General features: G+C 51.3%; 2 protein-coding genes across 8 annotated transcripts; one reads left to right on the plus strand and one right to left on the minus strand.

Annotated features, from left to right (window-relative positions):
• The first annotated feature begins 907 nt into the window (after positions 1 to 907).
• C1H11orf16 (chromosome 1 C11orf16 homolog) lies at positions 908 to 19,120 on the plus strand. 4 transcript variants are annotated; one of them, XM_070073784.1, is made up of 7 exons: positions 908 to 1,056; positions 1,575 to 1,755; positions 3,934 to 4,090; positions 6,443 to 6,677; positions 7,278 to 7,937; positions 11,062 to 11,275; positions 19,098 to 19,120. In XM_070073784.1, the coding sequence occupies exons 2-6, from the start codon at positions 1,592 to 1,594 to the stop codon at positions 11,253 to 11,255; spliced, it is 1,410 nt and encodes a 469-aa protein (XP_069929885.1). In that variant the 5' UTR covers positions 908 to 1,056; positions 1,575 to 1,591; the 3' UTR covers positions 11,256 to 11,275; positions 19,098 to 19,120. The 4 variants fall into 4 exon arrangements, with proteins under 4 accessions (XP_069929885.1, XP_008264037.3, XP_008264046.3 ...); XM_008265815.4 differs by lacking the exon at positions 19,098 to 19,120 and adding an exon at positions 12,384 to 12,770; XM_008265824.4 differs by lacking the exon at positions 19,098 to 19,120 and adding an exon at positions 12,455 to 12,770.
• AKIP1 (A-kinase interacting protein 1) lies at positions 12,763 to 24,771 on the minus strand. 4 transcript variants are annotated; one of them, XM_008265857.4, is made up of 7 exons: positions 24,640 to 24,771; positions 24,200 to 24,427; positions 23,712 to 23,792; positions 19,884 to 19,937; positions 19,375 to 19,479; positions 16,798 to 16,878; positions 12,763 to 13,182 (listed from the first exon to the last, which is right to left on the minus strand). In XM_008265857.4, exons 2-7 carry the CDS (start codon positions 24,419 to 24,421, stop codon positions 13,039 to 13,041), a joined length of 687 nt encoding a protein of 228 aa, XP_008264079.3. In that variant the 5' UTR covers positions 24,422 to 24,427; positions 24,640 to 24,771; the 3' UTR covers positions 12,763 to 13,038. The 4 variants fall into 4 exon arrangements, with proteins under 4 accessions (XP_008264079.3, XP_051680427.2, XP_069929901.1 ...); XM_051824467.2 differs by lacking the exon at positions 24,640 to 24,771 and adding an exon at positions 24,533 to 24,620; XM_070073800.1 differs by lacking the exon at positions 19,884 to 19,937 and having other exon boundaries at positions 24,640 to 24,769.
• Between the last annotated feature and the right edge of the window lie 858 nt (positions 24,772 to 25,629).

Consider the following 25,629-nt stretch of genomic DNA (forward strand, 5'->3'; position numbering starts at 1 on the left):
GGGCTATGGTTGTTCTAAACGTTAATGGAGCACACATCAACAGGCAGGACTCAATGCCGTCCCCCAGAACCTGTTTTCTTTAGGTCTGTCTTCTCTCTGGGAATAGCTATGGTGCCCCAAAAAGGCAGCCAGGAGCTCTGGGAACTTATTACAAAGAGAAAAGGGACTCTGATCTCGGGGTTCCCAACAAGCATCTTGAGATGCACCCCGATTGCAGAGGCTCAGCAACGTGTTCAAGCTAAGCAGCCCCTGCGGCCAGGGTGCGGAAGGTGCTGACGGCCACACATGCAGCCCTGCAGGTGGGCAACACGCAGCCGCTTCATCCTCAGGGATCCGCAAACGGAAACGCGCGGAAGAGGAAAGGGAGCCGGGGAGACACATCCCACGGCTGTGTCTGCCGCTCTTCATGGTCTTCTTACGGAGCGTAATGTCCATGTCCGGCGCAGCACCAGCGAGCAGAGACTCTCAGATGCCTCAGAACGCCAGCCTTGCCCTGTACAGAAGCGGGACTTGCGTTCCCTTGGTCACCGGGATCCATACACACTCGCGCCAGCGCCACCCAGCATCACCACACCTGTGCTCCTCCGTGGAGGCCCGTTACGAACATGTCCTCACCTTGCCATATTTTGCTTTCAGCTCCAGACAAGTTCTTAGAGTCCCCAAACCAGCCAGCGGCTCCCCGCATCCCAGCCTCGCGTTTGCTCAGGGTGAAAACAAATCAACAACCCGAGTTTCTGGAGGGGTCAGGACTGCTCTGAGATCCTTGGCTCCCCAATGTGAGCCACCTGAGCTCCTGGGGATTGAAGCTGCGTGGACCTTCCTCTTCCCTTCCCCTCCCTTCCCTCCCCTCAAAGACAAAGGTGAAGAACGGCCCCTCCCCCCCTGCTCCTCCGCACATGCCCAGTGCCCTCGCTGGGCCCGCCTCAGCGTTCCGGGCTGCCCTCGCATCCATGGCAACCTGCTTGGCTGCGTGGAGTCAGTTGAGCTGAGGCCCAGGGCCCCAACGGTCAGCAGGGGCCTGAGACTCAGGGGGAGGCCAGGAGTTTGAGGCTGTGGGTGAGTCCCCGTGGGGTCAGTTTTGTAGACTTGGGCAGTAACGGACCCTGAGAGGGCTCTGGTGGGCTGGGGCAGCCGAGTTTGCCCTTGGGCTCCTAGGGGTCAGCTGCCCAGGTCTGCGGAGGGAGGCCCTGGCCCTGAGGCCAGCTCTGCTGGGGCCACACCCAGTCCTGTAGGTGACCCGGGTTGGGAAGAGCTGTCTTAATGGCAGGAGTCGCTGCGGCTAAGGACAAGAAGGAGGGAAAACAGCTTGAGCCACGTTTATGCCAGGTGCATTCTGGCCTGAGCCCAAGCGCAGGGGCTGAGTGGATCAGCGGCCGGGTGGGCCGAGAAGGATCTGCAGCTGCTCCTGTGTAACAGAGCCGGCCCCGGGCCCCTTCCTGAGCTGGGCTTCCCAGGGCAGGTGATTGAGAGGAGAAGCTTGGTGTGTCTGTGTGGGGGGGTGCCGCCCGCCCCACCTGGGCGCCCTCTGAGGCGCTGTGGATGGCAGCTCAGGTAACCGCAGGGCTTGTTCTCAGGTGTTTCTTCAAACGCCATGGACTCCGCCGGGCCAGGGGCGCCTTTACCCAAATACTGCAGTGTGGCCACAGCCCTGAAGGCCCCCGGCTGGGACTGTGCTGCACCACCCTGGGATCTCGCCTTGGCCTGCCCCTGGGCTCTCCGAGCGCCCTGGCTCAGCAGGCACAACCCCCTCTCAAGGTACTGTCTCTGCCTCCAGCGGGAAGCAAACCCTTTGCTTTGTCCTGTGTTCCTGCCGGCAGCAGGGAAAGAAATTTTTTCCTGGGAGGGCTGCGAGGGCTTGTTATGTCTGGCTTATTATGTGTATGGGCTGTGAGTATTTTACTCCAGCCTAAACTACTCCTGGGGCTGGTGCTGTGGTGCAGTGGGTTAATGCCCTGGCCATATGGACACCAGTTCTAGTTCCAGCTGCTCCACTTCCGATCCAGCTCTCTGCTATGGCCTGGGAAAGCAGTAGAAGATGGCCCAAGTCCTTGGGCCCCTGCACCCACCCTGGAGACCCAGAAGAAGCTCCTGGCTCCTGGCTTTGGATTGGCACAGCTCTGGCCATTGCGGCCATCTGGGGAGTGAACCATCGGATAGAAGACCTCTCTCTCTCTCTCTCTCCTCTCTTCTCTCTGCCTCTCCTCTCTCTGTGTAACTCTGACTTTCAAGTAAATAAATCTTTAAAAAAAAAAAAAAAAAAAACTCCTGGTGACACCCAGGTTGACCTGGTTTGTTCTACCGGGAATATCGCAGCTGGCATGCGTGAGAGGACAGGGGTGAGCAGTTACAACTTTCTTCTTCTTCAAGGTTATTTATTTGAAAGGCAGAGTTACAAAGCGAGTGTGAGAGAGGTTTTCCATCCACTGGTTCACCCCCCAAATTGGCCACAACGGCCCGAGCTGGGCCGATCCAAAACCAGAAACTAGGAGCTTCGTCCACGTCTTGCACGTGGATGCAGGGACCCAAGCACTTGGGCCGTCTTCTGCTGCTTATCCAGGCACATTAGCAGGGAGCTGGATCAGAAGTGGAGCAGCCGGGATTCAAACTGGCGCCCCTGTGGGATGGCGGTGGCTCACACAGCGATGTTACCCACTTCACCACAATGCTACCGAGTTACAACATTTCTAGCTCCTTTTCCATCAACTCTGAAACTTGCTGTGGTCCCACAGGAGAAATCAGAGCTCCTGCAACCAACAACTAAAGTAGGCCCTCCAGGGCCCTCGGGCGCCCTCAGCAAGCCTCACCTGTCCGGGAGTTTACTGAGCAGCAGCCCAGTCAGCTGTGACTGTTAAGAGAGCAAAGGAGCCGCCTCCACAGACCCAAAGTGTGGGCCTCGCAGGGACTTGAGCCTGTGCCGCTCAGCTCCGCTGCCCAGGGCGTGGACATGGCGGCCGGGCCGTCTTGAGTCACTCCTGTCCTGATTCACCTGTGAGGACCCACCCGTTCCAGGCCAGAGTTAAGCAGCCTTGTTCCCAGCCTTGCCCACAAAGTAAACCCAGACCCTGACTCAGCAGCTGGCCCTGCCCACAAAACTTCCCAGAACCGGCTTCTCCTTTTCTGTCCCACGGGCCCAGCAGTCGGCTTCTCTGGGCAGCTCCTCCTCCGGCACTTCCTCATCCCCTCCGCCGCCACAGCACCGAGTTTGCTCCATCAGCTGCCATCCCAGCTTCCACGCCCTGTCCCGGAATCACACACACCTTCACATCTACCTCCCCGGTACTCTCTCAGGGACTGTTGTCCCAGAACAAGCATTAGTTAACTTGTTTATATCCGGGCTAATTGCATTTCAGCTAGCTTGCAACAATTCCCCATTCACAGACAAAGACCCCTTTATTGTCCTCACCTCCTGCCTATTAAAAGTTGACCTCATCTTAGCACAGTCACGGATTGCTACCTTCTCTCTGGATTTCTGTCCCACATACCCCGTGTGTCCTACATACACCGCGGTGCTCCTCAGATCTGACTGAGATGTAGATCTTCATGGTTTGTTTTTTTTCCTTAAAGATTTATTTTAGTCATGTAAAGGCAGAGTTAGAGAGGGAGTGAGAGAGATGGATCTACTGTCTGCTGGTTCACTCCCCAAAAGGCCACAATGGCCAGGGCTGGTCCAGGCTGAAACCAGGAGACTGGGCTCCATCTGAGTCTCCCACATGGGTGGCAGGCGGGCCCAGTCACTTGGGCCATCTTCCACTGCCTTCCCAGGTGCATTAGCAGGGAGCTGAACTGGAAGCAGAGCAGCTGGGACCCGGTGCTCATATGGGAAGCAGGCACCCTAGGCAGAAGCTTAACCACTGGGCCACAGTGCTGGCTCTGAGCTTCATGCTTTTGGGGCTTGCAGGTTCCCACCCTCTAATTTCCTTTGCTTTCTTCCAGGTGTGCCTCCTATCACTCGTGTATCCACATTGCTGACCCAGCATGGCAGGGGTCGGGCTGGCTGGGAAGAGCTGGAGATGCTGCTGATACCCGGGTCTTGGCGAGGAGGGAACCAGATGGTTTCTATTACTGGGCTCAGATAAAGGCTGCTCCAGAGGCAAGTCCCTGACTCCCAGTATCTCCCTGTCGCGCTCCGTAGGTGGCCCTGTCTTACCTGATGTGCCTTAATTATGTGTGTCCAGTGGTTTGGTTTCTTGGATGGGCACAGACCTTCAATGGCCGGGCTGTAGAAGCGAACTTGTAGTATCTGTGAGTGTTAAGTTTGTTATAGCTGTGTAGACTTGTGTGGATTCATGGAGGAAAGGCTAATGGGAATTCTCAAAAAGTATTAATGATAGAATTTCCATTCAATGACAATGATTTTTTTTAAAGATTTTATTTATTTATGAGGCAGAATTACAGACAGAGGGAGAGACAGAGAGAAAGCTCTTCCATCCACTGGTTCACTCCCCAAGTGGCCATACGGCCAGCACTTGGGCCGATCTGAAGCCTGGAACCAGGAGCTTCCAGCTCTCCCATGTGGGTACTGGGGCCCAAGCACTTGGTCCATCTTCCACTGCTTTTTCAGGCTATAAGCAGAGAGCTGCATCAGAAGAGGAGCAGCTGGGACACGAACCAGTGCCCATATGGGATGCTGGGGCGGCAGGCAGAAGCTTAGCCTACTATGCCACAGCACTGGTCGACTGATTTTTAAACAGAAATTCTGTCATTCATATTTTTTTGAGAATTAGGTTTCCCTATCCAAGAAACCAAACTCCACTTCTGATCCAGCTTCTTGATAATTTGATCCCGGGAGACAGCAGGTGATGGTTCAAGTACTTGGGTCTCTGCCACCCATGTGGGAGACCCAGATGGAGTTCCAGGCTCATGGCTGTTGCAGGCATTTGGGGAGTGAACCAGCAAATGAAAGATCTCTCCATCTCCCTCCCTCCCTCCCTCCCTCCCTCCCTCCCTCCCTCCCTCCCTCCCTCCCTCCCTTCCTCCCTCCCTTCCTCCCTTCCTCCCTTCCTTCCCCCCTTCTCTCTCTGCACCTTTCAAATAAATAAAAATTTAAAAAAGAGTTTTGCTCCAATAGTTTCTATACTCAAACCAGCTTAAGTACCTCTACTGCTTTTATGCTATTCCTTTGCTTGACTGTAGCTTTCTTCAGGCCTGCCCCATCTCCATCACTTTGCCCTTTGTGGGCCCCCTGGATGAATAATCAGCCAAACCTTGTTGGTCTCTGACATAGGAACAAAACTTAGCAGTGTCGGGGGGAGAGAGTGCACTGGGGAAAGATTCCGAGGAGCCAGGTTACTCCTGGGAATTGCAAGCCAAAAAATTGAGTAGGAGGAAAGAAAAACAGGAAAAGGCAGAGGATGGAAAGGGAAAGGAAGTGATAAAAAGAGTTGCCCAGGGTGAGAAGAAACAGAATGAAGATCAGCAGTCCCACAGTCCATCTCTCTGCTGTCAGCAGCACTGGTCCTGTCCCTTCTTTCAAACGGCCTCTTTCTGGGGACTTGTAGGGAACTAAATGATCCCAGTTCTTTTTTTTTTTTTCTTTTTCTTTTGAGAGACTGCTCTTCCATCTGTTGGTTCACTACCCAGTGCTTGTAACAGCCACAGTTGGGTCAGGCTGAACCCTGGAGTTGGGAACTCCAGGTCTCCCACATGGGTGGCAGGAACCCAAGGACTTGAACCATCACATGGCTCTCTCCCAGGGTGCACATTAGCAGGAAGCTCAAAAGTGGACCTGGGGGGCCAATGCTGTGGCATAGATCTTCTATCTGCTGATTCTATCTGCTCTGGACCCTGGAGATCTCTCTGCTGATTTACTCCCCCAAATGCTTGTAACAACCAGGACTAGATCAGGCTGAAGCCAGGAGCCAGCCATTCCTCAGGGTCTGTGTGGATGGAGGAATTCAAATATTCAGGCCATCATCAGCTGCCTTTCAGGCAAATTAACAGGAAGCAGGATCAGAAGTGGAGCAGGGGCCAGGCTGTAGCATAGTGAGTAAAGCCTCTGCCTACAGTGCTGGAATCCCATATGGGCGCCGGTTCGAGTCCTGGCTGCTCCTCTTCTGATCCAGCTCTCTGCTATGGCCTGGGAAAGCAGTAGAAGATGGCTCAAGTCCTTGGATCCCAGTACCCACATGGGAGACCCAGAAGAAGCTCCTGGATCCTGGGTTCAGAACAGCACAGCACTGGCCATTGTGGCCAACTGGGGAGTGAATCAGCAGATGGAAGACCTCTCTCTGCCTCTCCTCTCTCTCTGTGTAACTCTTTCAACTAAATAAATAAATTAAAAAAAAAAAAAAAAAAGTGGAGCAGCCCAGGCTCCAACTGGCATTCTGATAGGGGATGTAGGCATCCCAAGTGGCAACTCAACCCACTGTGCCACAACACCCGCCCCCCCATGATGTACCATCGATGCCTCATTGTATCACCGTGAGTGTTTTCTTTCCCATAGCTGGAGCAGCAGGGGACTCTGCTTGTGGAATTTGAAGTTCCCCTTGTCACAGGCCCAAAGCTGCCCGCCCCACAGCTGAGTGTGGTCTCGGAGGAAGATGTCATTCAGCTCCCACGATCCGTGGACTACTCGCTGAGAACTGGGGACAAGGTGCTGGCACCCTGGGAGCCAGACCGACAGCGCTACGGCCCTGGCACTGTTTTGCTGGGCTTGGAGATGACTGACTGCATGAGAGGTGAGGGAAGCTGCCCCGACCACTCAGTCCCCAGGAGGAGCCAGGCTGGCGATCAGGCCAGAGAGCAAAGGGGGTCTCTTCAGCAGCTTTAAGGAAATGATCCTCACCCCCTTAACTTGTTGCTTCATCCTGGGGCAGCCGCAGATACACAAATCCTATCTTGCAGACTTTTTATTTTTTAAATCAGGGAAAGTGGTCTTCACTACTAGGTCAGTGGCCTAAATCACAGTGGGGTGCATTATCCTGGGGTCTCACCAGGTCTCAGGAGTGAGTCCTCCAGAAACTAATGGTCCTCTGCTGAGGGGAGCAGGGGCCACTGGGAACCCGAGAGGACAGGAGGGGGCTTTCACTGAGCACATGTTGGTTTGAGGTGGGGGATGGGCCCCTCCAGGTCATCTGGCCCAGGAGGCAGGTGGGCTTGTGCAAGTCTCCGGGGAGAGAGGGGAAGGGGCGTGGGTGGGGAGATGCTCCCAGTAGGCTCCCCCGTGGACAGGTGCCTGTGAGAAGCTGGGAGACAGAGCAGAGCGGTGGCGGAGGCTTTCTCTTGGGGATAGGACCACCTTACCCCACCATAAGCCTTACCCCTTTTCTTTTCCTTAGCATCAGAGGAAGAAGAAATCACTGTTCATTTCTGGAATGGCCTGACAGCTAAGGTGCCTCAAGGTGGGGTCCGGTGGGTGCCCCCAGCTGTCTGGAGGAAGGCTGTGGAGAGGCTGCACAAGCCTGTCCCCAGAGAGCACCTCCGGCCCCTCCTCTGGGCCCCATGCTGCTCTCTGCTGGGGCCGGTCGCCGGATGCATCACCAGCGGGCTTCCTGCGGGCACGCAGTTCCTGTGCCCTCCCTGCCACCCCCGCGCCTGCTGCCCTCTGCTGTGCCAGGGCTGCCTCTGCTGCTCCCCCTTGGGTGGCCCCACCTGGTGGCCCGTAACCAGGACCTCCAAGGTCTCAGGTAGAGAGCTTGCTGAGTCCGAGCTGAAGTCCACAGGCCAGCTTTTGCCCCTGGAGGGTTCCACGGAGAAGGCGGCAGCAGTGCAGGCCCCGGTGGCTGTCTCTTCCTCCTCCTCTTCCTCCTCCTCCTCCACTGAAGAGGAAGATCTGGACACTGATCTGGACAGGGGCCTTCCCCAGACCCTGACGGTGAACCGCGCAGTCCACACAGAACCCGTCTTCCTCGAGAAGTCTCGGAAGCAGGCTGCCCTTGGGCAGCCCGAGTGGAGGTACTGGAGGAGAAACGGACCCGAGCCGCGGCCCGGGAAGCCAGGTACACCGAAAGCGTGGGTCGTCCCTTCCCTCCTGTGTCTCGTGGGAGAGGGTGCTTTCTGTTGGGACTGCGACACATGGGAGACCCTGAGAAAGGGAAGTGGCAGGTTTTTGCTGACTCGCAGGCCAGTGAGAGGAGGAGGCACTGATCTCTGTGCTGAGGTGTGCACTCCTACTTACTATTTGTCTCTTTCTTTGCTAATCTCTACCAACAAGGCACTGCCATTGTCTGTTTTTGCTCCTCCCCTTTTCCCCTGGAAGCACTGGTTTTTCTCTAGATGAACAGTCAAAATGCCCCCAGGTCAGTGCTCTGAGCAGCACAGGAACTGGTCATTCAACAAGGCCTGCCAGGCCCTGCTGTCCCACTGGCCCCTTAGTTGGAGTGACAAGAACCAGGACACTGTCTAATGCTGCCATTTATTTATTTATTTATTTATTTATTTATTTATTTATTTATTTATTTATTTATTTAGAGTTAGAGGGAGAATCAGAGACAAGAGTTCTTCCATCTGTTGGTTCACTCCCCACATGGCCACAATGGCCAGAGCTGGGCCAGGCCAAAGCCAGGAGCTTCTTCCGTGGGTGCAGGGGCCCAAGCACCTGGGCCATCCTCTGCTGGTTTTCCCAGGCCATTAAGAGGGCGTTGGATCGGAAGTGGAGCAGCAGGGACTCAAACCAACTCCTGTATGGATGCTGGTGTTGCAGACGGTGGCTCTACCACAACGCCAGCCCCTGTGCTGCTCACTCCTCACTACTAGGAGGGGAAGCAGTGTTAAGTTCCCCTCGGCAGTCTTCAGACTTCCCCAAATTTCTCTGCCAGGAGCTGAAAAGTATGGAGGGCTGGGAGCAGCATCTCATTGATCTGCCTCACACCTGTCCTAAGTGTGTGTGTGTCTATGCCACGCCCTTCACATGGCTCTGCTCTCTGTGCTGGGAAGGTATGCTGGAAGGCTGAATGGCCTCCAGGCACCGGCCACACTGGGATCCACTGTGGGACCTAGTTTGAAGCCACTGCCCTATTGCTCGGTAGCTGAAGGACTGCTCACGCCAGGAAGATGCCGGTCTTGCCCCAAGGGTAGGTGCGGTACTGCCAGCCACAGCTACCTAGTGAAGATGAAGCACACAGAGGCACGTGTGGCTCAGGGCTGAACACAAGGGCAAACACCGGAGTTTGCCTTTGCTCCCCTCCGGCCTGTTTCCCTTTAGGGAAATGTGCTGCCAGCCTCTCCTAAATATGTCTGTTAATCAGTGCTAGATGTATTTGATAGGAGTCCTGTCAAGCACTGATGCTTTGATAGTCAGTCCTGCGCTTGGCCTCTTATGAAATCTCCTCCACTTTCATTCCCTTCGGTTACAGTGAGAGGCCAATGATCCTAACAATCCTAGGGAGACTGGGATGCTGATGGCCAGCAGTCATAATGCTCTCCTCCTCAGCTTGACTGGAACAGGATTCAACGTGTAGTCTTAAAAGTTGTCTTTTTAGACTGTTCCCATCTCCTAGGATTTTTATTTCGTCTAATTGAATTTCTTAAAGCTTATTTTCCCACCAGCTTATTATCTTTTCTTTTCCTTTTAAGATTTTATTTGAAAGGCAGGAAGAATATACCATGCAATGGTTCACTACCCAAATGGCTGCCACAGCCAGGTCTGGGCCAGGCTGAAGCCAGGAACCTGGAACTCCATTCTCGTCTCCCACAGAGGGAGCAGGGGTGCAAGCATTTGGGCCATCTGCTGCTGCCTCCCCAGGCCATTAGCAGGGAGGTGAACTGGAGCACGGTATCTGAGAAAATTGGTACTCCAGGATAGGATGCCAGCATCACAATCGGTGACTTCACCTGCTGCACCACAACACCAGCCCCCAGCTTTCCCTGTGATCAGCATTATCAGTTCTGATACTGTCAGTAAAGGAGAAGCTTCCGCAACGGGAGGCAATAACCCATCTTTGCTTCCCCCACTGGCATTTTTCCATTTTTCTTTTTTAAATATTTATTTGAAAGTCAATCAGAGAGAGGGAGAGACAGATATCTTCCATCAGCTGGTTCACTCCCCAGACACAACAGCCACTGCTGGGCCAGGCTGAAGCCAGGAACTAGGAGCTGCTTCCGGGTCTCCCATGTCAGTGGCAGGGGCCCAAGGACTGAAAGGGTCTCCTCCCCTTTTTTCCCCAGGCTATTAGAAGGGAGCTGAATGGGAAGTGGAGCAGCCAGGACATGAACCAGCGCCCATATGGGATGCTGGTGTCATAGGCAGCAGCTTTACCCACTACTCCACAACACCGCCCCCTCCCCAGAGCTCTTTGAAAAAGCTGATAACTGTTGCTCCCCAACTCGAAATCTGGGTATCTGATAATACCCCTTACTCTAAAGCACAATGGCCAGAAATGATTAACAAATATTATTTCTCTTTAAAAATACAAAACAATACTAGGAGCTTACAGATGCTTGAGATCTGGTGATCCCTGATACGTGACTTGCCATCAAGATTAGTTCTGGGGTGGGTGTTTTGCTTACTGCTTAAGATGCCCACGTCCCATTGGGGTTGGCGCTGTGGTGTAGCGAGTAAAGCCACTGCCTGCAATACTGGCATCCCATATGGACACCATTTCAAGTCCCAGCTGCTCCACCTCCGATCCAGCTCTCTGCTATAGCCTGGGAAAGCAGTAGAAGATGGCCCAAGTCCTTGGGCCCCTGCACCCATGTGGGAGACCTGGAAGAAGCTCCTGGCTTTTGGCTTTGGATCAGTGTAGCTCCGGCTGTTGTGGCCAACTGGGGAGTGATCCAGCAGATGGAAGCTCTCTCTCTCTCTACTTCTCTCTCTGCATAACTCTTTCAAATTAATTAAAAGATGCCCCCCATCCCGTATTTTAGTATGTGGGTTTGATTCCTGGCTCCTCCAACTTTCTGCTGATGAGACTGGGAGGCAGTTGTAACAGCTCAGGTAACTAAATCACTGCTACCCATATGGGAGACCTGGATCGAGTTCCCAGCTCCTAGCTTCAGCCCAGGGGCCTAGGGCCATTGTAGGCATTTCAGGGAGTGAATGGGAACTTTTCCTCTCTGCTTCTCAAATAATAATCCTATCAAAATGATGGCGTATTCAACATAACTAACGGATTTTGGGTTTAGGAACAAGATCTTGCACCATCCGAAAGGAAGAGAAGGACACTAAGCAGGAGAAAGTGCCAACTGCAGTAATGGGGACTGCCACGGAGCTGGCCCTGAGAGCCAGCAATGTGAAGCTACCACAGACCCTGCCGGAGGAAGCTGGACGCCGAAGGCCGAGTACAGGAACATATCACAGGGACAAGAACTCGCCCTAGACAAAGCTCGGAGGATCTAGGTAAAGCAGGATGGCTGGGAAGGGGCTCCTTGACTCCTCTCGTGGCTCTTAGAACTTCTGGGCCACACCCACTTTGAGAACGGTAAAATCCACAGTCCTTTTCCTGGAAAACAGGACATACTCAGAATTTTGCACATGACTTCAGAAGCTTCGAGAATCCTCAGGTTCACCATAGGCTTCAGGGGTGGGGGAGGGGAGAAGGCTCTCCATTTCCATGACTTTCTGCCCTATGGTGTTGGGCACAGGCTTGCTTTACCAGACCCTGTATCTATAAGTCTATTCCAAACCAGGAATGCTATTACAGCTGTACATAGACTGCCATTTTCAACACATAAAATACTAGCATATCTACCAAGGCAACACTTAACTACATTAGATGAACTAAACTGTCAGAGGCAATCATACTGTTAGTATGGTGGCTTAAGGAAGTTTGGGACACATCAATGACTTTTAAAGCCAGTGACTTGGGGCCAGAACTGTGGTGTACTAGGTTAGGCCTCTGCCTGAGGCACTGGCATCCCATATGGGTGCTGGTTCGTGTCCTGACTGCTCCTCTTCTCATCCAGCTCTCTGCTTATGGACTGGGAAAGCAGTGGAAGATGGCCCAAGTGCTTGGGCAGCTGCACCTGTGTGGGAGACCGGGAAGAAGCTGACTTCAGATCAGCCCAGCTCTGGCTGTTGTGGCCATTTGGGGAATGAATCAGTGGATGGAGGCCCTCTTTAACTCTGCCCTCAAAGAAGTGAATACATCTTTTAAAAAAAAGTGACTTAAAAATTTATTTGAAATGCAGAGCAACAGAGAGTAAGAGACAGACAGATTTCACTCACTGGTTTATTCTCTAAATGGCTGCAACTGCTAGGACTGGGACAGGGCAAAACCAGGAGCCAGGAACTCCATCTGGATCTCCCACATGGGTGCAGGGGCTCAAGCACTTGAGCCATCACCTGCTGCTTTCCCAGGTGCATTAGCAGGGAGAGTTGGAAGTGGAACAGCCAGGACTAGAACCAGCGCTCTGATACAGCACCACAAGTGGCAGCTTAACCTGCTGTGCCACAGTGCTGGCCCCCAAATCAGTGACTTTTGATCCTTGAGATTTTTCTCTTACAGGAATAAAAATAATGATGGTAAATACTTGAGGAGGCACTACAGACAGTGGCTGACAGGGATGCTCTCCACAGGAGGAGGAAGAGCACAGGCTACAAGTGCAGCAGCTGCACCCCGTGAAGACTTCCCTGCAGACGAGCGGCCAGAAGGCATCTGTCATGAGGGGCATGGGAGTATGGCAGCCCCATCCCAGGGCGCTCTGCCACAGGGAGCTGACGATTCTGCATGAGGATGCCCCATTCACGGCTGCGACAGAGTGTGGTCGGCCTGCTTGGGGCAGATGTGTCCACAGCCTCTCTGCCATCTTCTCATGAAGCCTACAGTTACATGTGGGTGACAGTGTGTTGTACCTGTAAATGCAAATACAAATGAATTCTCTTCATTTCCAAATCTCTCCCTTTATTATCATAGTTAGTCTTTCCTTGGAAAGCAAGCAATAAAAACTGTTGAGACAGCATCATCACATTATTTCAATCAACAAGGATGGGGACTTGTACATATCAAAGCAGCCACCAAAAGAAGCAGAGGCCAGTTCACTGGAAGACTGGCCCTGTGCAATCAGCACTAAAAGCAGTAGTAATGTGTTAACTACTACAAGGATCAGACCATGGCTTTATTCTTGCTACTTAAAAAGAGGTGATGGCAGTGACGGTCACCATCATACTGGGAAGACCAAGTCCACACTTTGTCCCGAATCCACCGCTACCACGTGAGTCTTCTTGGTGAAGTCACTTGAGCCCACAGTGACAGAATAGGTCCCTGGGTAGACTTCTATGTAGAGGTCCTTAGAGATGTCCTCAGTCTACAAAGAGAAGAAGCTATTAGGTTTCAGATGCATCTCTCCCTCTACCAGGCTGGCTGTGCCAGAGCATAACAGAGGGAAGCGCTCACGTGGGAGGCGGAAGCCCTGCCTCCAGGGACCAGCTGGGCCACCTAACAGCACTGTCCTTTAGAAGTCTCAGCCTTTCCTCACACTCATTTCCTTCTTTCTAAACTAGGCTAATACCTACCTCGCAAATAAACATGTGAGAAGGCTCTGTAATGCTAAAGTGCTACAGGACTGTGAAGAATTATGAACCAGCATTCCAGGTGGAATATGAATGAGGCAGGTAGAAAGGCTGATTAATGGTCATTGTTTGAGGCTCAAAGTAAACAGAGCAACTGGTAGCACAGATTAGCAGTAAAGGTGGCTGAGAATATTTTAACTAAGTCCATGATTAGGAAAATTAAGCATTTCTTTTAAAGCTAAGAACATATGACTGGATTCCATTTTGTGACTGAGGCAGCAAGCTAGTCAGTGGGCCAAAGCCCTGCCTCGGAGGACTGATTCTCTTGTGGTGTAAAACACTGGAAACTGGAGTTAATGGGAAGATTTGTGTTTAGAACTGAACGGAGGCTGGCGCCGCGGCTCACTAGGCTAATCCTCCGCCTAGCGGCGCCGGCACACCGGGTTCTAGTCCCGGTCGGGGCGCCGGATTCTGTCCCGGTTGCCCCTCTTCCAGGCCAGCCCTCTGCTGTGGCCAGGGAGTGCAGTGGAGGATGGCCCAGGTGCTTGGGCCCTGCACCCCATGGGAGACCAGGAAAAAGCACCTGGCTCCTGGCTCCTGCTATCGGATCAGCGTGGTGCACCGGCCGCAGCGCGCTGGCCGCGGCGGCCATTGGAGGGTGAACCAACGGCAAAAGGAAGACCTTTCTCTCTGTCTCTCTCTCTCTCACTGTCTACTCTGCCTGTCAAAAAAAAAAAAAAAAAAAAAAGAACTGAACGGAGCACAAACCGTCCTCTAAAACCACCCTCCAAGGACAGGCTTCACACATGGCTGGGAGATGGGTCAAAGCAGGTGTGCAGGCAGGGGATGGGTCTCAGTCCAAAACCCTGAGGGAAAAGTAACAGATCAGAAAACAGCCAGAGTGATAGCAGGGGTGCCCCTGGGCTTACTCATTGCTCCAAAGGAGCCACAGGTGGAAACTGTCTTTTCTTTTCTTTTTTTTTTTTTTTTTGACAGGCAGAGTGGACAGTGAGAGAGAGAGAGACAGAGAGAGAAAGGTCTTCCTTTGCCGTTGGTTCACCCTCCAATGGCCGCCGCTGCAGCCGGCGCACCGCGCTGATCCTGGCAGGAGCCAGGAGCCAGGTGCTTTTCCTGGTCTCCCATGGGGTGCAGGGCCCAAGCACCTGGGCCATCCTCCACTGCACTCCCTGGCCATAACAGAGAGCTGGCCTGGAAGAGGGGCAACCGGGACAGAATCCGGCGCCCCAACCGGGACTAGAACCCGGTGTGCCGGCGCCGCAAGGTGGAGGATTAGCCTATTGAGCCACGGCGCCGGCCCGAAACTGTCTTTTCTTTCCTTACACACAGAGGAAAAAAAGATAACTACTGGCCAGCAAGTTCCAGTAGGAAGAACAAATGATAACTTTTATTTTTATGAAATGTCTTCACCCCCCTTATCTTGCAGATAGATTTGAAGCCAATTTGCTTCCCAAGCTGCTTTATGTTATATCCTTTCCTGCCAAGTTACAGCAAAATTGGAGGTCTACTACCACTTAACTAATAGAAACCTAATTGACAATGTCACAACTATCTATTGGTGATCAACTATGTAAATAAAAAGTTTCAGAAAATATGGCTGGGGTGGGTGTTTGGTACAACAGTTAAGACACCACTTGAGACACCCACGTCCCACAATGGAGTCCTTGGATTTCAGTCTTGGCTCGGCTTTGGATTCTACCTTCCTGCTAATGTGCACCCTGGGAGGTAGCAAGCAATGGCTTAAATACTTGGGTCCAGGGGCTGGCGCTGTGGCGCAGTGGTTTAACGCCCTGGCCTGAAGCGCTGGCATCCTATATGGGTGCCAGTTTGAGACCCGGCTGCTCCACTTCCAATCCAGCTTCCTGCTGTGGCCTGGGAAAGCAATAGAAGATGGGCCAAGTCCTTGGGCCTCTGCACCTGTGTGGGAGACCTGGAAGAAACTCCTGGCTTCGGATCAGCACAGCTTCAGCTGTTGTGGCCAAATGGGGAGTGAACCAGTGGATGGAAGACCTCTCTCTCTCTCTACTTCTCCTTTCTCTGTGTAACTCTGACTTTCAAATAAAAATAAATAAATCTTTAAAAAAATATATTTGGGTCCTAAGCCACCCACATGGAAGAACTGGACTGATTTGGGGCTCCTGGTTTCAGCCTGATCCAGCTCCGGTTGGGTGGATATTTGGGGTGAATCAGCAGATAGGAGATCTATGTCCCAGTCTACCTTTCAAATAAGTAAAAATAATTTTTAAAAATATGGTTGTCTCAATCACAAAAACCCAAGGAGTTCCACTTGTCTGCACACAAGGAAACACCTGGGAAAGACTGGTATCTGGGGGCTGGTGATTTGGCATAGCAGGTAAAGCCACCGCCTGAGATGCCAGCATTCCTTATGGGGGCTGGTTTGTGTCCCAGCTGTTCCACTTCCGAACCAGCTCCCTGCTAATGGCCTGGGAAAAGCAGTGGAAGCTGGCCCAACTGTTTGGGCCCCTGCTACCTATGTAGAAAATGCAGAAGAAGCTCCTGGCTTCAGCCTGTCCCAGCACTGGCCATCACGGCCATCTGGGGAGAATCAGCAGATGGAGACCTCTGTCTCTACCACCCTTCCTGACTCCTTTAACATAAATTTTTTTAAAGGATAAGTGTCTGTGGTTCCAATATGAAGGAACATCAAGAAGATTAGCATTACCAAAACTCAACCAGCATTGCAAGCATCTCAAGCTAAGGACTCCTATTTGCACTACAAGTGGAATATTCTTACTCACTACTAAGCCTAGTTTATTCCCAGTCCTGGCTCATAACAAACTGTATACAAATAAAAAGCAAGGAATTTATTGCAGCAGCATGCTGAAGCCCCTCCACAGAATGTCAGCTCTTCCAAGGTCCAAAAAATTCCTTGAGTTCATGACCTAATAAATACTTTATCCTAAAAATGAAAAACTCACCACTGTGTGTTTTTGCAGAGAAACATTTGTAGAGACTGGGAACTAATGCCTTCAAATGTTTTGGAACCTGATCTCACCAAATGTATATGCTCCAGAATTTGGGCAGCCGTTTCACTTTGTTGACGGGGGGTGGGGTGGGGGTGTCAGGTCCCTCCTGCTGTTTGAACAGATGGTGGAATTCCAGCAGGATACTGTGCCAGCCCAGCTGAGCTGTAGGAGCTGAGAGGGAATGCTTCACATTCTTTTTAACCACAACTATGAGTTCAGGCACAAACAGTATCCTTGAAGCTTCTAGTGAAGGAAGGATACCAAGAAAACAATTTTACACTGAGTCAACCATCTCAACTTCAAACTACTATAGATTTAGTACAAAAGAGAGCCTCTGATAAGCAGGTCAACTGTCTGATGGCATGGCAATGGTGAAGTCCAGGACGCCAGCAGTTCTGTACTCACCGACTGAGAGGATTCCAGGGTATGCTCTGATGCCGGGAGGCAGCCTCCAGGACCAACAGCTGCCTCCCCTCTGTCTTTTCTCTGCAGAGGCAACAGAAACAGATTAGTGCCTAAGCTTTGACTTCTGACTGATGTTCAGTTCTGTCAACTTTTTCTAAGTTGTCACCTAAGCTATTACATCTCCTTTTAGTGAGACATTTCCAGGCTGTTTGCCCCGATTACTTTTATTCTTTCATAGGCTCCAGAATCAGATCTGGATGTAAATCCTACCTCTGCTGTTTACTAAAAGGGACAGATGAACTTCTCCGAGTCTTGACTTCCAGTCTGTAACACAGGACTCCTAGACTATAGGGAACACTTACTGTGCAAAAGTGACCAATACCTCACAGGTTCTGAAAAACCTAACCCTCTCTGCCCTTGTGCTAGGAGCAGGGGTATGAGAAGGGAGCAGGCTGTCAAAGCCAATTTCCCTTAGAGGCTCCAACTTATATTTTACAGGGTGAGACAGCATTGAGCCCAGTCCATATAAAACCCCTTAAGATCAGGCACATTTGCTTAAGTGTGAGGCAAACTCGGGACTCATGCTCTGGTGTGGCTCTTCACATCCCGGGCCAGGGAAGGAACACGGGCACTTCTGTACCCATTCTGTCCTCGCTCATGTCCCCTGGCCCACTCGCCACACTCCTCCTCCACCTCTTTGCTCCAACATCTTGTGGACTACACTCTGGATTTAATTTTGCTATATTTGAGCATACCCAGGGGAGTTTATCTCAACTATCACCAGCTCCTGTTCAACACCAGTCTTTGGCTTCCCTGCAATGACATGAGGTCAAAGAAGTAAACTTGTGGGGTCCAGCGCTGTGGCATAGCAAGTAAAGCCGCCGCCTGCAATGCTGGCATCCCATATGTGCGCTGGTTGAAGTCCTTGCTGCTCCACTTCCCATCCAGCTCTCTGCTATGGCCTGGGAAAGCAGCAGAAGATGGCCTAAGTGCTTGGGCCCTGCACCCATGTAGGAGACCCAGAGAAGCTCCTGGCTCCTGGCTTCAGATTGGCCCAGCTCTGGCCGCTGTGGTCATTCGGTGAGTGAACCAGCAGGTGGAAGACCTCTCTCTCTCTCTCTCTCTGCCTCTCTATAACTCTGTTTTTCAAATAAATAAATCTTAAAAAAAAAGAGGTAAATTTGTAATGAGAAGTCTGTAATTGTTACTATGTTTAGGAAAAGTATTTTGTTAGAAGAGAAAACCCCTCCTTGCCCTTTTAATTTTTTTGTTTATTAATTTTATTTATTAGAAAGGCAGAGTGACAGAGACAGAGTTCTTCCCACTGCTGGTTCATTCTCAAAATGTTACCAACAGCTGGGACAAGTCCAGGTGAAGCCAGGAGCATAGTGCTCTATCTACATCTCCCACACAGGATTGAACCATCATCTGCTGCCTCCTAGGCACATTAGCAGGGAGCTGAATCAACACAGAGGTGGGACTTGATCCAGGCACTCCAATATGGGAATGCCAAATGGCAGCTTAACCCACTGCACCAAAACACCCATCTTACACTTTCTTTTTAAAAATTACCGAAGATGGGGCTGGTGCGGTGTCATAGCGAGTAAAGCTATACAGTGTTGGCATCCCATGAGCAGTCCTGGCTGCTCCATTTCTTTTCTTCTTCTTCTTTTTTTTTAATATTTATTTATTTACTTGAAAGTCAGATTCACAGAGAAAGGAGAGGCAGAGGAGAGAGAGAGAGGTCTTCCATCTGATGGTTCACTCCCCAACTGGCCGCAACAGCTGGAGCTGTGCCGATCCAAAGCCAGGAGCCAGGAGCTTCTGGGTCTCCCACGCGGGTGCAGGGGCCCGTGGACTTGGGCCATCTTCCACTGCTTTCCCAGGCCATAGCAGAGAGCTGGATCGAAGTAGAGCAGCTGGGTCTCAAACTGGCGCCCATGTGGGATGCCAGCACTTCAGGCCACACCACAGCGCTGGCCCCCGGCTGCTCCCTTTCTGATCCAGCTCCTTGCTAAGATGCCTGAGAAAGCAGCGGAAGACGGCCCACATCATTGGGCCTCTGCAGCAATGTGGGAGACCGAGAAAAAGCTCCAGTCTCCTGGCTTTAGATCAGCCCAGCTCTGGCTGTTGCTGCCATTTGGGGAGTGAACCAGTGGATGGAAGATCTCTCTCTGCCTCTCTGTAACTTTTTTCAAATAAATAAATAAATCTTAAAAAAATTACTGAAGACATGAAAGTTATAATTTACCTTACAGTAAAATATATTTAATTAATAAAAATCTCTTTTCTATCTCTAGATGTAGAAGAGGCTATCTGAAGCTTTTTTGTCAAGCCTGCCCAAAAATCCTGTGGCTCAGGATTGCGGGTTGCAAGATTCTACAGTGGCATCCATCTTAGATTTAGAAAAATCTTCTACTCATGTTCATTGTGATAGTTCTCTAAGGTTGCGAGTTGATCTGTTTCTGTTGGGCCCTGCTACGCTGGGTCACACCAAGCCCTGCAGAAGATCTGGAGTACAGGGTCTCACACCTTGGGAGGTCAAGGGCACTGTGCAGGCCACGTGAAGAGACATACCTGACCATTCCCAGTTTCCGAACACAGGTGCACCATTGACTTCCCTCTGTGATAACGACAGACGTGGGTGGTCCCTCCTTCTTCTGGCACAGATGAGTAATATTTCTAGGGAAGTGGAAGAAGTGGGGTAAACAGATGGTCTGGAACTGGAGCTAAGTGTAGTTAAGGAGGGAAGCAAGAGCACAAGGGCAAATTATCCCACCTTTTAAATTTATTTGAAAGGGAGGGAAGGAGGGGGAGGGGGAAGGAGAAGGGGAGGGGGAAAAGAAGAGGAAGGGAGAGAGAGGGAGGGAGAAAATATCTTCCATCCACTGCTCTGCTCCAAATGGCTGCAACGGAGACTGGGCTAGGCTACAGCCAAGGGTCAGGATCCAAATACCTGAGCCACCACTTGCTGACTCTCAGGGTGCACATTATCAAGAGTGCAGGATTGGAAGCAGAGGTGGGACTCAACATGCAGTGATCCCAAGAAGAGGCTTAGCCCACTGGGCCACAAAGCCCAGCCTTACCTGCCCTCTTGACAGGCGACTGAAGCCTCTAGCAAGCCTGAGCCCATGAAAGTGCTGCAGGGAAGAAAACTGCCTTTGGCCTAACTTACTTTGCTGCCATCTGCTGCCTCCATGCCGGATGAAGTAACTTGCACATCTTTGCCCCAGTGTCACATGCACAATTTTTTTTTTTTTTTTTTTTTTTTTACAGGCAGAGTGGACAGTGAGAGACAGAGACAGAGAGAAAGGTCTTCCTTTTTGCCGTTGGTTCACCCTCCAATGGCCGCGGCGGCTGGTGCGCTGCGGCCAGCGCACCGCGCTGATCCGATGGCAGGAGCCAGGTGCTTTTCCTGGTCTCCCATGGGGTGCAGGGCCCAAGCACCTGGGCCATCCTCCACTGCCCTCCCTGGCCACAGCAGAGAGCTGGCCTGGAAGAGGGGCAACCAGGACAGAATCCAGCTCCCCGACCGGGACTAGAACCCGGTGTGCCGGCGCCGCAAGGTGGAGGATTAGCCTAGTGAGCCGCGGCGCCGGCTGCACATGTACTTTCATCTCTTTCCCTAACAAAGTTTAATGAACAGTTCCATGTTTATGTTTAAGTCTCAGATAAGGATAAAAGAAGAGAGAAGTGCATTTCCTTGAGATTTAAAATTACAGCACGAAAGATGGGTGTTTGGCACAGTTGCTTGAGATGTCAGCATCCCATCACAGAGTGCCTGATTTGGAATCCCAGCTGTTTCCAATTCTACCTTCCCACTGACGTGCAACTGGAAGGAAGCAGGTGATGGTTTAAGTACTTGGGTTCCTGCCACCCACGTGAAGACCTGAATTAAGTTTCAAGTTCCTGGCTTTGGTCTGTCCTAGCCTCAAATGTTACAGGCATTTGGGGAGTGGAATAGTAGAAGTCGGAGATCTGTGTTCCAAATAAATGAAAATAAAAAAAGAAATACGGCAGGAAATGAAACATAAACCTAAGAGCTATCTAACCCTTTTCCTCATGATTCCCACATGAGCGAGTAGAGGGACAGGTCTCCAGTTTTAAGAATGATAATCCACAGGGTTGAAAAAGTTACATTTTTCTTGTCTACTTCCTTCCATTCCTGGAAGTTAACCTTAGATTTGCCCTTGGTTATGACTAATGATGAGGCCATCACAAGCCTGCTTGTTTTGAATGTGGTTATGGACAGTGTGTTAAAACATGTGACCAGAAGAATGAGAAGCTGAACACTTCAGGACACGGATCTAATGATATACTTAGCAGCTACTTCAAAATCGTGGAGGTAAACCCAAAACCCGGTGCAGTTGTTTTTTAACTTGAAAGAGCAATACAGAAGGAGACAGATCTTCCATTTGCTTGTTCACTCCCCAAATGGCCACAACAGCCAGGACTCAGCTAGGCTGAAACCAGAAACTCTATCCTGGGCTATCCTCTATCCTGGGTAACAGGGGCCCAAGTACTTGGGCCATCTTCTGCTACCTTCCCAGGCACATTAGCAGGAAGCTGAATGAGAAGTGGAGCAGACAGGACTCAAACCAGCATTTCAAAACGGACTGCTGATTGGTGTCAAGTGGTAGCTTAGCCTACTGTGCCCAAACACCAGCCCCTCTTCCCCTTTTTTGAGAATGATGGATGGATAGAAATCTCTCATCAACTGGCTCAATCCTACAAGGCCCTCTAGAGCTAGAGCTGGACACTCCATGCAGTTTTCCCACATGGTTGGGCAGAGAACAAATCACTTGAGCCATTACTGCTGCCTCCTAGAATCTGAGCTGGAGTCAAGAGCTAGAGCCAGCACTCAAACATAGGCACTCTGATATGAGATGCAGGCATCCCAAGTGGCGTGTTAACTGCTAAGCCGCATGCCTGCCCCAGAACACTATTTTTCATGTCTAGAAAGCCAAGGGGCTCTGAAGCTCCATCCCATAACGGAGACCTGAACTGAATACCAGTATGAAGAACACCAATATGCTAAACCTCAAACCAAAGACAAATATTATTCCTTTTACTGAGCCAGGAACCAAGTATTTTAATCACTTTAAAGAAGTTACAGATTTTTCTACAACTTAACAGTACAAACAAGAACATAACAAATTTTCTCTGAACCATATCCCACTAGTTAGAATCCTATCCTGAACCACAGGCATCTTCATAAAAGATATAGAAAGATTAAGTCTTTCTCAGATCTTAACACATGAAACTGAAAGCAGGAGAGAAACAAGGTATATTCTTCGTTCTCCTGCACAGGCTAGCATCCTGACAACCACAGAAGGCTCACAAAATGCTAAGGCCAGAGGAGTCAGAACATGTTGAGATTTCTAGCAGACACGTGGTACTTTCCTCGCGGGTGATTTCCTTGCATGTTGACTACTCTGCTGTATTTCCTTCAAGTACTTAAAGATGATCTAAGTGTATGGATTTGAGAAGAGGGACTTTAAAACCATAGTTCACCCATTTCGATGAATGTTAACTGTCCATTTTGCACTGTTACAAGAAACATTGGAAGCTGGGCAACTTTATAAAGAAATTTTGCTAGCTCATCCTTCTGGACGTCCAAGGGCCTACTTCTGATAAGGACCTTCTTGCTGGCAAGGTCTGGAGGCAGTACAAGGCATCCATGCAAGAGACAGGGAGCGTGTGTGGGTCTCTTCTAATAAAGCCACCAGAAATCAATCGAGGTGCTCAATCCTGCGGACCTTATCAAATCCTAATAGTCTCCCAAAGACTCTGCCTCTAAACACCACAGGTCAAGTTGCTACCCTCTCAGTGCCTCACAGCGGGGATTAGATTTCCACATATGAACTTTTGGGGGACACACTGAAACCATAGAAGGTACCAGAAATTTCACTCAAACCTCTCATGCTATAGTTTATAACCTACACTGTGAAAGAACCTTAGAAGTCTTAATTTTATGAGGAGGAAGCTAAAACACATCAGTAGCTTCATGTCCTGAAGGTCTCTGCACAACTTCCTCTTATTCTAGTCCCATGCTTCAGGAAGGCTGAGAGAATAACCAGCCTAAGGCACTGCAGCCACTAAGAACCTGGCTCTGACTCCTGGGGAGCCCCTCCTGTCAATAAGCCACACAACCCTGACCAGGGCACTGCATCTGTTCCATGTAACTGTCTTCCTAGGGATGCCAGGCACTTAAACATTAGAGGATAAGAGCTAATGCAGACATTTAGTTTCAGTTTCAATACATTTTGAAAACAGAGAGGCTCAGTTCTGAGAACAGGGGAGTGGCTGGGACCCGGTCATCCCATATCTGAGGGCCTAGGTTCCATGCCCAGCTCTGGCTCCTGACTCTGGCTGCTTGCTAATGCGGAACCTGGGAGGCAATGCCCATTGACTGGTTTCCACCATCCAGCTGGGAGACCTGAGTTGCGTTCCTGGCTTAGTCTCCTGCCCCAGCTGAGGCACTGCAGGTGTCTGGGGAGTGAACCAGCAAAAAGGTACTCACTCTCTTCGCTCCTCAAATAAAGTATTTTGTAAAAACTCTAAATATTTTTAACTTTAGTTCAAAGTTTTTTTTAAAGGCAAAAATGGATATGCAACTTGTTTTAGAATTCGGCAAATTAGCTGTTTTTTACCACTAGACTGAAAACTCAATGAGGGCCTTTCCTGGCTTGTTTATGGCTGAATGACCAACAATTCCAATTAAGCATTTAGTACATACTTTTTGGATGAATTCTAACCTGGATTTACCACTTGGTTTAAATTCCTCACTGATTATAACCTGCCTAGGAAGGGGAAGAGGTAGTCTCCAGACTGTCCCTAAATTCCAGAAAGATCCACGCTGGGATCCATCAGCAGGTGATCAGGAGGCATGGCTACGGTTCGTGCCAACTTACCCCACACTGGCTTGAAGTATAGTCCATGAATTCAGCCATCGTTCTGAACGAAGCACTAAGGGTCGGGTGCCTTTCTTCTCTCTATTTGAATAAATGGCAAGTCACAGGTGAGATGTAGGATCCCCTGCCTGAGAATGAAGCCATCTTGGCAATAGCCTCCTTTTTACTTTTGGAAAGACCTCTCTGTTTGCCAGTAGGAAGGCACTTCAGACATGCAATTTTATCAAGGACCTAAAATGGGTTGGCTGGTTTTCCTCTAGTATGCAAAGGAAGCAAGGTAGGTTTTTTTTTTTTTTTTTTAATTTACCAACCAGGGCTGATCACTGTATTCTACAACAACCCAACAAGAATCTGTAAACTGTGAAGAGTTTTCAAGAGACTTTCCCATTCATCGTCCCAATACTTCCCGGCTTCCGCCATGGGCAGTACGGTGCGCCCCTGGGCCCCAGCAGGCCGCCGCGGGCGAGTCCTCAGCATGGGGCCCTCACCTCTCCCGGGAGAAGGCACAGGGGGCCGGCGGGCGGCCTTCCTGCGTGGTAGGGTCCCTCCCAGGAAAGGACCCCCGTGCTGCCTCTGGGACGCTCCTGCGAATGCCAGTCCACCGCCCTTCTTTTGGCCCGCTCCAGCACTTCTTGCCCCAGCCTAGCCGAGCGCTGCAGGGAACGTCGGTCCACCCCGTTCAGCGCCGCGGCCGCCAGACAGCTCTCCATGTCTCCCTGGGCGGGTACACACAAACACCGTCGGGTCAGGGGCGCCTCGGCGACCGTGCCCTAGAGGGGTGGGGGTTTCGGCCTCGCCCCCCTCAAGCAACCACTGCTCGCCTTCACCCCCAACGCGCACTCCCGCGGGCGCCCTAACGGGACGGGGGCTGTAGGCGCCATTCCCTCCCATATCCGTCTCCCCCTCCCCTCCTTAGAGAGCCCCTCACCCGGCCCGCTTCCTAGGCGCATGCGCTAAGTGCGCCCTCAGAAGAGGAGGGCGGGGCCTGAAGCTCCCGGTGCCCGCGCCGCAGGCCATTGGCGGAGGGCGGAGAGGGGCGGGGCGCACGGCCTGCGCCCGACACGCCTTGTGCGTCGCGGCTGCGGTGTCTGCGCCGGTTGCCGGGCCCCTGACGAGCAGAGGGTAGATGGGGCCCGGGGTCTCGAGGAACGTGGGTCTAGGTTGTGCCAAGAGCCTTGGACAGGATCCTGGCTGTTAGGATTGTGCTCTGCCGCTTGACTTGGTAAACTTAGTGCAAAGTGACGTAGTCTCCCATTGGGCTAAGAAGTTGTGGCGACTGAGATGATTGCCTCATACTGCTTGGTTGATGCTTTGAGGTACACAGCCACTCTAAAACTCCTTTTATTTTGTTTCAGGAGGTGGCTAGGCTAGACCAAGCAGCGCAGCAGGAGGCGGGAGCGTTGTCCTGCCAGCAGTGTGACAGCTCGGGTCGCAGGGAAGACTATTGTTCCGGGCTCCCAGGTCCCCACCCGGGAGACACGTGTTCCGGCCCTCAGGAGCAGGGCCGCGGGAGGAGTTGGTCTCTCATCCCCTCGCGGCGTCTTCCTCATCCCTCCAGTAGGAAGTCGGTTTACACGTTTTGGGAAGCCTCAAGGATGACTGTACCATGTTTAAGTATTATCTCCTACCCTACTCCGCTCATTATTGGGAAGGAAATAGAAATATCCCCGAAGGTCACAGTACTAGTGACAGCTACACCGGGCAGCTCGCGGCGGAGCAGTGATGCTCAGGAACAGCCCCGTAAAGGGACTCCACAGACCACAAATCCGCAGTGCTCAGCGAGTCTCGGCAGATGGCTTGATGGGCGGATAGGTGCTGCCAGGTGAGTGCTAGGTTAGGCTACGACCTCTACCTGCGCTTTGCCATTTGCTCGATTCCTGCTTTCCCCCTCGTGAAAAAAAAAAAAAAAAAGAAAAGA

This window comes from Oryctolagus cuniculus, chromosome 1 (genome assembly GCF_964237555.1).
Source record: "Oryctolagus cuniculus chromosome 1, mOryCun1.1, whole genome shotgun sequence".
Taxonomy (NCBI): domain Eukaryota; kingdom Metazoa; phylum Chordata; class Mammalia; order Lagomorpha; family Leporidae; genus Oryctolagus; species Oryctolagus cuniculus.